General features: G+C 39.1%; 1 protein-coding gene across 1 annotated transcript; it reads left to right on the plus strand.

The window, feature by feature from the left end:
* Positions 1–1,143: 1,143 nt before the first annotated feature.
* On the plus strand, positions 1,144–14,569 carry LOC308687260 (neoverrucotoxin subunit beta-like; the record flags this gene model as incomplete). Its single annotated transcript, XM_081359641.1, has 4 exons — positions 1,144–1,234; positions 1,966–3,429; positions 10,714–10,746; positions 14,022–14,569. The coding sequence occupies 4 exons, from the start codon at positions 1,144–1,146 to the stop codon at positions 14,567–14,569; spliced, it is 2,136 nt and encodes a 711-aa protein (XP_081215767.1).
* Between the last annotated feature and the right edge of the window lie 236 nt (positions 14,570–14,805).

Genomic DNA, 14,805 nt, shown 5'->3' on the forward strand with positions numbered 1-14,805 from the left:
ATGATTCAGATTTATCTTGGCACAGCTACTAGAAGACAGACAGGGTGCTCACATCACATCTACGTCGTCAAGCTCAGTGTGAGTCTGCGTAGTACGCTCAGCTATCAGAAAGTGAGTGCTTCTAATTGACTTCACTTTTCTCTGTTGAAGTCTATGGGGTCACTGTGTCCATTTGTTTTACTGTCTATGAGATAGAGACACTGCTTGGGGTCAAGAGGCGTACGTGCTGATCACTTCCGGGTGACGTGCGAGATCTCTGTTGACTGAAGTCTACACGAGTTTGCGTATGGAATTATAGTTTATGGACTGTTTTGATTTCTATAATTGCATCTAGAAAGATAAAAGCATTGATTTCATTGATAAAAGCGATCTTTGGAAGTGGAACTGAAGCTAAATGGATGATTTTGAGAGGAGAGCGCGCAGTTTGAAGATGCACATTTTGGAGAGCGCTCTGTATTTGGTATGTAACGTTGGCACAGCTGGCAGGAGGCCGGACAGGTAGGCTAATGCTGAGGTGATGCACAACACAGGTGACAAAAATGATGCACATATAATGAATGATATAAAACTGGAGGATGTGGATCCTGTTCTGGATTGTAATAGACCACATAGATTTTATAATTTGTAAAATTAAAAGTCTTGGATCTTCTGAAAGAATAAAACTGATCAAAATCATAAAGCGCCTTTTTGTTTTTGTTTGTTTATTACAGCACAGACAACATATACTATAATATTTATCAGATTCAGCAGTGTTTTATGTCATTTCAAAGGGTTTACTGTAAAATTACACCAAAATTCAATTTGGGTAGGCAAACTCCAGGTGGAAATCCCCAAAAATGGTCCTGGATCTTAACAGGTTAAGGTGTTTACATGAAGGCTTTTCAGTCCAATTAAACCGTCAATCTGATTACAAATGGATTATTTGGTTGCATGTAAACCTAGCCTGTGAAGGAAGGATTTATGCCTTTATTTTTTTTTACATTTTTTAAACACTAAATTAGAATGCATTTTACGGAATTTTGATACAAAGTGAAAACTAATGAAATTATTATCAAGTAAAAAGAAATTTAGAATGATAAAGTAGTCCTTATTAAACTTCAAATGTATAAATATTCTCATTACTCAATATTATTTACAGCAGCTATGGCATCACAGACCATTAAAGTGGCAGCTCTAGGAAGGCCTCTGTATCCTGGTATGCTGTATGACTGCCGCAGTGATAACTTCATTCCAGGTTAGTGTACAGTCCCTACTAAAATGCTTTTTATTCCTTTTTTACCCAAATGTGAATCAACAAAACAGTACATGTGTGGTTATTTCGAGACATAAGTTAAAGCTCACAAATATTAAATTAGTAGTTTTATACAAAATCGGCATGTTTACTTGAACGGTACATTGCGTCCTCACACGTAACTGTTTAAGTCCTTGTGAACCGGAAGTTGCAAACGACTTTTCTCCAGTGTTGTGGCGTATTTCCCAGTGAAAGGGAATATTGAACAGAGGGCAGGATTTAACTTTAGCGCTCCTCCTCTCCATCTCTGCTCATAGCAGACTAACGGTTTGAGGAGTGGTTAAGCGTTTTCAATCCAAGCCGTCAAGCTGACATCATCAGAAAAGGAACGCCATTCCAGACCGGAAGTAACTTTTCAGATTTTGATTAAAGATTACCACGGGAAACTATTTTTTTCTGTGTATTACTTGCACGGATTAATTGTTTACCACAAGACTAGTAATATGCGCTAACAAAGTAAATAGGGTACATTTTGATTTCATGTTGACTTTAAATCCATTTACATTTACACATTTGGTAGACGCTTTTATCCAAAGCATTTCAAGGTATCCACTGCATTTCAAGGTACACATTTTACATTCTTGTCAGTTCTTGCAGTCTCTAGGAATCAAACCCATGACCTTGGCGTTGCAAGCACCAACGGTCTATTGTTTGAACTACATTTCTCATTTCAGGTGTCACTCTGTGGAATAAGAAATCATTGAATGAAGATTTGGACACTCATCTAAAGCCCATGACAAATTTGAAGTTCAGTAGCTCCGACTCTCTCTCCAGTAAGTCCGATCTCCTGGATGTGAGTGCTTCCCTGAAGGCCAGCTTCTTGGCAGGGCTGGTGGAGGTGGGAGGATCTGCCGAGTTCCTGCGTGACACCAAATCCTCAAACCAACAGTCCAGAGTTACAATGAATTACAGTGAAACCACAAGATTCGAACAGCTCACTATGACTCAGCTGGGAGTGGGACACATCACCTACCCTGAGGTCTTTGACCAGAAAACTGCAACTCATGTGGTCACAGGTGTACTATACGGAGCTCATGCCATCATGGTGTTTGATCGGACACTTTCAGAAGAGGAAGAAAAGCAGAAGATTAAGGGAGAACTGGATGTCATGGTCAAGAGCATCCCGGGATTTACTATTGAGGGACAAGGCCATTTAGACATGACAGAAGATGATAAGAAAGAGGCTGAGAATATTTCCTGCACATTTTATGGTGACGTCCGCCTTGAGCAGAACCCCACCACTTACATGGAGGCCCTAGATGTGTACAAGAAGCTCCCCACTATACTGAAGGAGAATCCACAGAGTGCAGTTCCAATAAAAGTCTGGCTCTATCCTCTTTCTCTACTGGATACAAAAGCTGCTCAGTTGGGGAGAGAAATCACCACACGTCTGGTTTCCAACACTGAAGATGTGATAGAGGCGCTGGGAGAAGTAGAGAGGACTTGCAACGACCTGTCTAGTAAAACACTGGTAAATGTTTTCAAAGACATCAAAGAGAGGCTGCATTCGTTTCAGAGCTCATTTAACATTTACAAAACGGTGCTCCTGAAAGAAGTGGCCAAGGTCTTGCCTGCTATACGAGGAGGAGAGAAGGAGAAAACTTCATTGGAAGACATCCTGAAGATCCACTACAGCTCCCCCTTTAATGCTGACAAGCTTAACCAGTGGTTAGATCACGCAACGGCTGAACTTAACCTCTTGAGTTCTCAAACCAAGAAGCTGGGGGGAATCAATACCGAAGACTCAAACAATCTCAACACCATCCTCTTTAATCCTGATATTGATGTTGTGGTGTGCTTGACCTTCACATCTCTGAAGTATGAAGACCCAGATCTCTCAACCCTGAAGATTTTTCTGGAATCTGATGAGTTTAAAGAGCTAGATGTGGGAATGAATCACAATTCTAGCACTTTAGCATCTGTCAGAAAGTGGTTCTCCGATCCTGATGTCATCTTAAAGATGAGAGAGAACTTCTCTCTTTTCAGAAGTTATTCAGAGGCTAATAAAGATGAAAAGAGATATAAATTCATTATTTCTGCCATCTCTGATCCCTCCAGTCCTGGCTCCTCTATCTATCTGTATGAATCAGGGAAGCTGACAGACACACAGTTCCAGCCCGTGCCAAAACCGTCTTCAGGTAAGTGATATATGCACTTTTTTTGCATTAATATTTATCTTTTAAAAATGTATATATTTAGCTTCATTCACAGTCAATGTTTGCATTGACAACCATATTTCCTAACATGTGTGGCTATAATTAAATGTGTAACATGTTGTAAAGTGTTTCCCACTTGACTGTATATATGAACGTATTATTTCCTTTGTTCATGTTGTTACAAATAGTCCTTAAAGACGCAGAGTATATTATGTATTTGATGTCTAATGTAGGCTACTATACTTAATCATATGACATTCACAATAGACAATACAAAGCCTTGAACAAGTGACAAGTACATTTCACTGTATGAAAACCAATAGGACATTTGAAACCCTCTGGTACTCCTCACTTGGGAGTCACACTTATTCTCTTCGCGTCAAAAGTGACCAGACACCTGAAATTGTTTTATTTTGTCAAATTTGTAAAATGTCCAATGTGTGTGAAAATGTCTCAGAGTGTGTGTGCACAAGTGTCAAAATTAGCAGCTACAGTGCCTCCTACCACACCGGTGGGTGTTTGCACTCCGAAGCATCAGGTTTGGGCCTAGTGGCTTGCCATCAATGCACAGAACCTGGCCTGTACAAAACAGGACCAATTAATACATCACTCTGGTTCCAAGCATCACAACTATATCACCATAATCATAATATAATAAAGTCATCATATTATCATAATCAATCTCATTTACATTTACATTTATTCATTTAGCAGACGCTTTTATCCAAAGCGACTTACAAATGAGAACAATAGAAGCAGTTAAACTAGCAGTAGGACAACAAAATGCAAGTGCTATGACCCTTCTCAGTATAATTCAACGCAATTTTTTTTTTTTTTTTTTTTTTTGTTATAGAACAGAATAGAGTAGTAGAGAGAAAGTGTTAGTATTACTGGATCAAGTGCTGTCGAAAAAGAAGTGTCTTCAGCCGTTTCTTAAAAGTGGCTATGGACTCAGCCGCTCTGGTTGAGTTCGGCAGATCATTCTGAAGTAAAGAGTTAAAGTAAAAGGGAGCAGAACCAGTGGTTGTTCTGTAGGCAAACGTCAGTGACTTGAATTTGATGCGAGCGGCAACTGGCAACCAGTGCAATTTTGTGAGGAGAGGAGTGACATGTGCCCTTTTCGGCTCGTTAAAGACCACTCTAGCTGCGGCATTCTGGATCAGTTGCAGAGGTTTGACTGTGCAAGCTGGAAGACCAGCCAGGAGAGAGTTACAATAGTCAAGTCTGGATAAAACAAGCGCTTGGACAAGGAGTTGAGTAGCATGTTCTGATAGGAAGGGTCTGATCCTCCTAATGTTGTACAAGGCAAATCTACATGACCGGGCAGTTCTTGCAATGTGGTCTGTGAAGTTCAATTGATCATCAATTACCACACCAAGGTTCCTGGCTGATCTAGATGGAGTTATGGATGACGAGTCTAGCTGAATGGTAAAGTTGTGGTGAAGTGTTGGGTTGGCCGGGACCACGAGTAGCTCTGTCTTCGCAAGGTTTAGTTGAAGGTGGTGGTCCTTCATCCAGCCAGAAATGTCTGTCAGGCAGGCTGAGATACGATCAGCTACCGTCGGATCGTCGGGCTGGAATGAGAGGTAGAGTTGTGTGTCATCAGCGTAGCAGTGATAGGAAAAAACATGTTTCTGAATCACAGATCCTAGTGATGTCATGTAAATGGAGAAGAGAAGCGGTCCCAGCACTGAGCCCTGAGGCACTCCAGTAGCTACATGTTGTGTCTTAGACACCTCACCCCTCCACGAAACCCTGAAGGACCTACCTGAGAGGTAAGACTTGAACCATTGGAGTGCGGTTCCCGAGATGCCCTTCGTCTTTAGGATTGACAGGAGGATCTGGTGGTTAACTGTGTCAAAGGCAGCAGACAGATTCAGCAGGATGAGAACTGAGGATTTGGAGGCTGCTCTTGCCAGTCTCAGAGCTTCAATTACTGAGAGCAGGGCAGTCTCAGTTGAGTGTCCACTTTTGAAACCAGATTGATTGTTGTCCAGGAGGTTGTTCTGTGTAAGGAAGGAAGAGATCTGGTTGAAAACAACTCGCTCAAGTGTTTTTGCGACGCATGGAAGGAGAGATACCGGTCTGTAATTCTCCAGATGTGCTGGATTTAGAGTGGGTTTCTTAACCTGTTAACCGTTGCCAGTGCGTCGGCGCACTGAAGCGGTTTTATTTATATATAGTTCAAAGTTACTATCAGATTTAATGTTATACCTTGACAAACTATACATCATTAAAAAGATATAAGACTCAAGTTTCAGTATTTGACCACTATTGTATTCTGAGAAACTTATAGCGACAGTTATTTCTTAATTTGTGTCAGGAGTTATGAAATGAAAAAATGAGTCGATACCTTTAATATGAATTATGCGCGTCAGCCGCTTTCATTCATAAAAAAACTCCGTGCTGTCGTCATGACAGCGATACACAAAACAACGTCCTTCAGGGCTTTTAGCTAAAAAATTTGCAGATTTGGAGAAATATTGATATATTCTCATAGGTTTACATCAGATTTCTATAGACAGGAATAATATTTATTGAATTTATACCCAAATGCGTCGATGTAATCATTATGAGCGTTTGCATACTCTGTTAATGTATTTTCAATTCATACCAATAGCCTGAGGGCGCCCTCGCCGCCCTGTGCACAGTATTAGAACATGAAGAAGTGCCAAAATCATGTGACAATCCATGAAGCCTCGAACACACACACAGCTAACAACAGATCGCGCTGTAACTATGGCTGTAACATGCAGATACAGACATTTTGAAGACAATAAACATGTTTGCTATGATATTTGAGTTACCTGTGTTTTTCAATCCATGCCAGGTATTTCCATAATAATAGATTATATTTATAATGTAATGCTAATCTATATAGACTATCATTGTGCAGAACACTATCCAATAGTATATTTTCTGTCTGATTTTTTATCTGAAGCCAAATTAGATCACAGAAAATTATTTAAAATACTCGATTTGCTTTATAAAGTAAGTTTATAAGCACAAACATGGTTTTAATCTCATAAATTGTCGTGTATTGATGGTGTGCTAAGCTAACATGCTAGCTAGCCCTAGTAGGTGCACCTGCCACCTAGAAGTTATATTTTTATTATTTTTTGAATGCTACCTGAAATGTTTCTTTATTCAAGAAATGCATTTGATACAGTTTAAAATGTAAGGGTGAACTTTGAGAAAAGAAATTAGTGACTGAAACCATATGAATAGCCTGTGAATAGCCAGTCGTTAGTAACTATAATGCAGACAAAAGAAATGCATATTTACAGCCATAACCAGGCTGGAGAGGTGTGAATGTGTGCAGGGGGAGACTGAGACTGAATGGGGCTCGTTTGCACCACAAAACAATAAAGAAAATATACTGGATAGATGGTTAGAAGATGGCAATAAACATCAGTAGCATTTTAGCATCAAATCAAAATAAAGTCACATGACATGGTCTTGAAAAACATTTCACTAAATACAGAGTTTTGGACTTATTATCTTAAGATTTTAAACATAAAATGTTTAGACATGTGGCATTAGCTGTAGTGCATTTCTAGATTGCTCCAGTGCCAACTTCAATTTTATTTTCATGAGGATATTTCATAAAAAATAATTTCTAATAACTTTACAAAACTTTGAAGCTATTTATAACAATTTTTGTCATTATGACAATAATTAATTCTACATTTACAATAAACTGCCAGGTGTCAGCTTTCAAATGAGATCATACTTGTGCTTTTAGTACAAAGGGTTCATGAACTGTATCTGTTTCAGTTTGGGTATGTCATTTCTTGGGATTTTTCAAAAGTGGGGTTGCAGCTTAACAGGTTAAGCAGTGGGGTCACACGAGCCTGCTTAAATGCTGTGGGAAAGGTACCAGTGTGAAGAGAGGTGTTTATGATGTGTGTGAGTGTGGGTGCAACTGAGGATGAAATGGCTTGAAGTAGGTTAGTGGGAATAGGATCAAGTGGACAGGTGGTAGAGCGATTGGAAAGGAGGAGATTGGAGACTTCTGTCTCTGAGAGTAGAGAGAAGGAGGGTAGAGAGTGCGTGTTAGCTGGAAAAGTGTGTGTGTCAATTTGTGGATTGCTAAATTGGCCGCTGATGGAGGTTGTTTTATTTATAAAGACTGTAGCAAAATCGTCAGCTTTTAGTGTTGATGAAGGAGGAGGAGGAGGAGGGTTGAGAAGAGAGGAGAAGGTTTTGAAAAGCATGCGAGAGTCTGAAGAATTGTTAATTTTGTTGTGATAGTAAGTCATTTTAGCAGTAGAGATATTATCAGAGAAGGAAGAGAGGAGGGACTGATAAAGACCAAGATCAGTAGGATCTTTTGATTTGCGCCTCAATCTCAGTTTGTTTGTTTCATCATGTACATGATTCAATATAAATACTGCATATAGCAATATAAATAATTTAACAATCAGCAAGAGTACTCTTATAAATAGACAATATCAATAAAAAGCTTCAAAATACATTTTAGAATTTAAAGAGTAGTTGACTTCATAATTCAATATTCAACAACAATATTAAAGGGGTGGTAAAACACGATTTCACTTTTCTAACTTTAGTTAGTGTGTAATGTTGCTGTTTGAACGTTGTAACTTTGCAGATGTTGTTTATGCTCAAAGTTTAAAGCAAAGGGAGATATTTGCTTTTAAAGAAATCAATTTCTAAGAACTACAGAAATGGCTGATAGGGACTACACGACATTCCTGTGGGCTTGCTGACATCACTAAGCCCAATATTTACATAAACCCCTCCTCTGGGAACACAATACATTACGGGGGCGAGGCCATATTGTGTTGCTGTGGAGAAGAGCTGTTGTGGTAGTGGAGTGCCGCTATGCCGTCGAAACGCTGTTATTTTCACCCAGATTGCAGGTCCACTTTGTTCAGTCTTCCTAAGGACGGTTACAATTTACAACTCGGTCCCTCATAATTATAATCCAAATGTCGCACATTTTCCGGAGGAAAGCTTCCTCAAGCTACACGAGTTACAGTGTAGGATTCACTCAACGGCTTGTCCTGAAAGATCGAGCAGTTCCAACTTTACAAACAGAAGCTGTTGTTTACGAGTTTTTTTTCGTTGATGTGTTTTCCTGTAATAGTTCGTATTGTTAATTGTACGGTGTAGCGAGGAAGTAAACAAAGGACAATGCAGTTTGTCTCCACAAACCAGTTTGTTAAATGCTAATTCACAATAGATCTGCAGCCTTAAAAAATAAAACAAACATACCTTTCTGAAACGTCCTTAAACAGCTGTTCTTGACCAGTTTCTGCTCGATTCTCTCCACTAACATTTTCTGGGTCTGATTCGGCCGTTGTTTACTTTAGCACACACTACCGGTAAGGGTAAGGGGTGTTTCCGAAACAACGTGAACTTGGTGGTTAGCGAATCACAACACACTGGGCCAGCTAACCAATCTAAGCCCATTGCGTATTTTTGAGGGCGGGGCTTCATAGAACCAGGAAATCATCAGAGCGTTTTTGCAAGGAATACAGAGCAGTGTAGAATAATGGTTAAATATGTGAAAAATAATGCGCATTTTAAAAAACGAAGCATAAACACATGTTACAGTGAACCCCACAAACACAATCAAGCCTTCAAAAAAAGGCATTTTACGACCCCTTTAAGATTAATTAATGTATTGCTCATTTAAATAGGCACAAAATGTATATATATAGTCAGACTCAGTATGATTAAAGTACCGCCAGCGCCAGCACCAGCTAACAGAACCATATACACATACAACACACTTTTAGCACCGTATAACAAACAGTGACAAACTCACCAGTTCCTGTATCATTAAGTCACTCAACAGCAGTCATTTGAAAAGGTAGAGGCAATCTAAAAGGTTGGCATACATAATAGTTAAACCAGCAGTTTAATTAATAGAATGTTTGAAGGGCTAAACGCCTACCTGCAGCAGCTCAACACACCGGCTCGCGCACACACATACCAAACAACAGCGCGCGGCCGTATTTAAAGGAAAGTGACGCCACACTCTGTCAAGTCTCGTGATGCCTCACGAAGTCTCGCGAACACAGGGTGGAGCTGCGAATAAGGAGAATAAGGCAAAAATGTCTGGGTCACACTACTTTAAATGTTGCAGATACGTCCACATTTTACATTTTAGCATCTATCCACATGTACAAAAAACTTACATTTTTGTGTATCTGAAAATTACGTATTAATATCTACGTATTAACAATGGGAATGGGACCAGGCTGTTCAATGATGAAATGAAACATTAAATATTTTAGCAGTATGAATTAGTTCCCCACATCATGACAGCAATATTACAGACAACACAACTCGCCGTATTCTGTTGTCAGTTTGTCTTATTGCAAATACTTGAACGAGTTGAACGTGCTTTAAGCCAATAATTAAACCAGTATATCTGACATTAAATCCCCATACTCTGTGACTTTAAGTAGACACTATTGATGACAACAATACATTTGTGATCATGAAGGAAACTTTTGATATTTACTGTTAAAATCACACATTTAAATACTGCTGATTCTATTGATTCCAAAAGTTGAATGAATATCTGATAACAATATGTTTTTAAGAGTTTAAGAGATATGAGCGACTTACAAATTAGGACTAAATTAAGCGAGTCATTGTGAAGAGGCAAAAAACAAGCAAGAAGTGCTCAAAATACGAAGTTCAGGCATTATTCAGAGTAGCATAAGCCCGATAAGCGAGGATTTAAAGGAAAAGATTTTTTAAAAAAATGTATGAGGTTAAGTGCTCACGGAAGAGATGGGTTTTCAGCTGTCTTCTGAATGTTGCCAGGGACATGTTTGTACTGTGCTTATTACCACATAATACCACATTCACTCAGCCATTCTATCCGGGGTTTGGGGCTTTCAGTAGAATGATTAAAATGATTGAGCATTAGACATGTATTGATCAACTGATGTCTCTTTGAAAAAGAAAAAAAAGGAGGTTGAGGTTTAATCCAAGTCTTTTATAAAGCGATATGATTACTTTGTATATGATTAATATGATTAACCATATTCCCTCTGATCAAATCTGTGCTCAGTTCAGTTCTACCGAAGCCAAATCAACTATGGTGACATGTTAATAATATCTAACCCGCAACAGTGGCTGTGTCAGGATCTGGGCTCTGTAAACAGCAGAGACATCTCTAAATATCTGCTGTGTTGGAGGATTTCTGCATGTGTTAGCAATGGATGCAGGATCACTTTCTCTTGACATGATAATCACACTCTTTATGTCTGCTGATTTCCACAGATGTTCCCAAGACCAGGAGCGAGTTCCTTCAGTGTAAGTCAGAACGAAGCAGAGAAACTCACTGAGTGTGTTCATGTTCTTCCTGTAGAAGCTGAAAGAAAACATGACAGAAGAGTTTTAGAGTTGATCATGTGAATGAGGATTAACCCTCTGAGGTCTGAGCTGTTTTCTGGGCCCTGGAGGTGTTCTGACATGCTCTGACATTTGTGGTTATTTCTGTTACTTGTGACATTTTCATGGCTAAAGTCTGATTACACTGTATTCAGCACAAACTCTGCTACAATAATATATCAGCAGCATGTATGTAAAAGTTTGTAGTTTTGAGATAATGACATTTATGCGTGGTTTGTGAAAATACAAAAAAAAAATTTCACTGAAATAAGCTCATGAAACCCATACTGATTATTTCTTCACAAGACTTTTGAAAATTGTATCACGTAGCCTAGAATATTTGCTCCAAAACTATGTGAGAATCACCCTGACTGCTCATTCAGAGAAGACAATATATTGATTTAAAAAATTTACGACGTGTTTTGTGTGAAAAAGCTTTATGCGAAGGTCATTAATATGTATGGCTTCTCTCACCTGAGAAAGACAAAGAACCTCCCCCTAACGGCCCTATTAGGAGCTATCAGGCCCTGTCAATCTGAGCAACCTTGCACAATACAGTAAATGAGGAGATTTAAAAAAGAATGGCTTTTAAATTGTTTGGATTTATTTACAACACAACATAGTCCAAAGATACACAAGAAATGCCAAAAAAGCACTTATACCTTTGTGCCATTCCTAAAAACATTGAACATACCTTTTATTGCCAAGGTGTTTGATTTTCACTTTACCATGTTCATGTACAGAGACTCATGTTGAAGTCAGCAGGACTCAGCATCTGGGCCCTGAAAGAAAAAAAAAGTGAACATACTGATATCAAAAGAAAGGCCTGCACGATTTTGGGAATACATTTTAGATTTTTCTGGTTAACATTGCTTTTTAAAATTCACAGAATACACACACACACACACACACACACACACACACACACACACACAAAATGTTTCCAACAATATATAATGAACACCAGGTTTGTTGTGCCTTGTAGGCATACGCTATGCACAGTGCTGGATAAATAAACTTATATTTATACCTATAGCAGTATAAATCTTCCAAAAGATTTCAGTAACTACTAAGCTAGAGAAAAATATATTGATTATCATGTTACTTCAAATGTTTCCATTCCTTATGATGATATGAAACGAGATAATAGTAAAAACATGAAGCCGTTTGCTTTTCAAACGCGATCACGATCCAAAATATGATACATTTAAACGTGATCAAATATAAAACATTATAGTTACCATATATACATCTATGTTTGAGCAGATATCCACAAACACAGTAACAGTAAACACGGGTCTAAATATTATAATATTCACCATATATCAAGCAACAGTTCAACTGCAATGTGAAATTTATGCAACAATAACAAACTAATATGTAAGAATTTCTTACCTTACATTTTTCTTGTCTTCAAATCGCGTTCTTCTTCTTCTGAGGTAGGCTAAATCCAATGTAAGCTCACGGCGCGTCTTCCATGTCCAAACTCGACAAAAAACAGAGACTTGTGAAGTGTTTTGGTGTTTTGTTGTTAAGGTAATGAGCGCGAGCGCGTTCCATGTGGAGATTTGCATGTGAATATCTTTTGCGCGAGTGGGCGTGGCCAAATTAAAAATAATGAGCAAGCGTTTGAGAAGCTGGACATCTTGTAGATTTTATACAAATTACTTAAACAGAGAATATTTGTTTTCAGTTTGAATCCGATCATTTAAAAGTACACACTTAAATGTTTATAAACAGGGATGTAGTGGAGGCTAAACGCACGTAAACGCCGTTTACGCACCTCCCAAAATTCGGAAATAGCGTTTGCCCACCTCCAAAGTGCGTTTATCCACCTCTACATTGCGTTTATCCACCTCTAAATTTCACGCTATTTGAGCGGACTTTGCTTTCCCAGAGCGTGATTGCCGATCGGCACATGATTCGAGCATTTGGGCCGTTAACTACAGAGCAGAACGCGCAGAACGCAAACACGGAGCAGAGAGCGCAGCGCGCGACACACACACACACACACACACACACACACAAACACGGAACAAAGAGAACGGCGCACATACATAGCAGAAAACACACGCTCGTTAAGTTACTAAACAAGCTGCGCGAGAATGAAATTTGATCGCAGCCGCAACAGGAAATCATTAAAACGATGAAAAAAAGAGATTTTTTTTATTTTTATATTTATAAGTTTATATTTTTATTCATTACAGGCAGCTGGTTTAATGTAGGGAGCATGTCAAAACCCAACTGTACAAGAGATTCAGAGGGAATCAAGCCTGCACCAGGTTAAAGACTTTCCCTCTACAGGAAAACAATGATCCACATTTTTCTGATAGACCAAACAACTAATCAATTAATCGAGGAAATATTCAACAGATTAATCAACTATGAAAATAATCCCAAATCCCTAATCATTATGCACAAGTGCATTGCATTGGAAGCCCTGGATATAAGCCTCCCTTTCGATCTCTCTTAAATATTTTTGTTTTCTCTGTTTTGTCATTTAGTAAACTTTATAGATTTCAACCATATTATTCCTTTTTGAGTCTCTTTAACATGAACTTAGATTAATGTATGAATTGAATAGTGATTGTGTGACCTATGATGAGGGAGCAACCAGTGATACCCTTGGTAGTACCATCAAATGATAGCCTATAGCGATGCCATCAGGATACACATACACCGGTAGGCAGTGGCCCACCTTACCGGGTGACCACGTCGTGGTCCACCAGAATTTATAGTTTACCCACCTCTTTTTTTACCACTACACCACTGCTTATAAAGGTGTATGGCTCATAAATGTGTGACAAGTATTCGCTGAGTTTTGTTTCAGTTTATAGACGTGCTCAAGAAAAAAAAGTTCACCGCGACGGAGAGGCAGAACGCACACCCTGTTTATTTTCTTTATTTTACAAAAGCACAGTGTTTTGATTTGATTGTAAGTGGACACATACAAAAGTAGAAATATCACAGATTCTTTTTTTATATTTCTTTTTTCTGTATGACCATAAATGACGGAGAAATTTAAGTTTAAAGTGCTACAATGTGGAGAAAATCCAGCAAAACGCACCGGCGCGTTTGTCGACCTCAGAGGGTTAAACTGCACTGAGACACTGCTGATATATTGAACATGAAGAGTTCAGCTACATTAGAAGATCAGATTCATAATTCCTGATTGTGATGTGTTTTCTCTCCATCAGATTCCCATCAGCTCACTCTGGATCCGAACACAATGAATAAACGCGTCCTTCTGTCTGAGGAGAACAGAGATATTACTAACACTTACCCAGAGCTTCAGCCCTATCCTGATCATCCAGACAGATTTGATGTGCCTCAGGTGTTGTGTGGAGAGAGTGTGAGTGGACGCTCTTACTGGGAGATTGAGTGGAGTGGTGAACTTGTGTCTATCTCAGTGTCATATAAGAGCATCTGCAGGAAGGGAGGGGGTTGTACGTGTTCGTTTGGAGCTAATGATCAGACCTGGAGTTTGTACTGCTCTCCCTCCGGTTACTCATTCGGGTACAATGGCATAGACACTAAACTCCCTGTAAAGCCCATCAGCAGCAGTAGAGTGGGAGTGTATGTGGATCCCAGTGCAGGAACTCTGTCCTTCTACAACATCGACGGAGACACTATGAGCCTCCTCCACACAGAGAACACCACATTCACTCAGCCGCTCTATCCGGGGTTAGGGGTTTATCATACTGGATCATCAGTGAAACTGTTGATGAATGAGAATAGACTGTAGAGATACTCTACACATAATGCTTTGAGCTTCATGATAAATCAGTAACAGTGAGATGTTATAGAGTCTCTTATTTACTCTTCATTACATTAATAACACAGCTGAACTTCTGTACCTGAAATATCATGTCAGAATAACTGTGTAATAAATCCTCATATAGACATCAGTGTGTGTGTGACGGTGTGTGTCTTCCTCATATAGACATCAGTGTGTGTGACGGTGTGTGTCTTCCTCATATA

The sequence above is a fragment of the Scardinius erythrophthalmus genome, assembly GCF_964197995.2.
Source record: "Scardinius erythrophthalmus genome assembly, chromosome: 1".
NCBI classification, from domain to species: Eukaryota; Metazoa; Chordata; class Actinopteri; order Cypriniformes; family Leuciscidae; genus Scardinius; species Scardinius erythrophthalmus.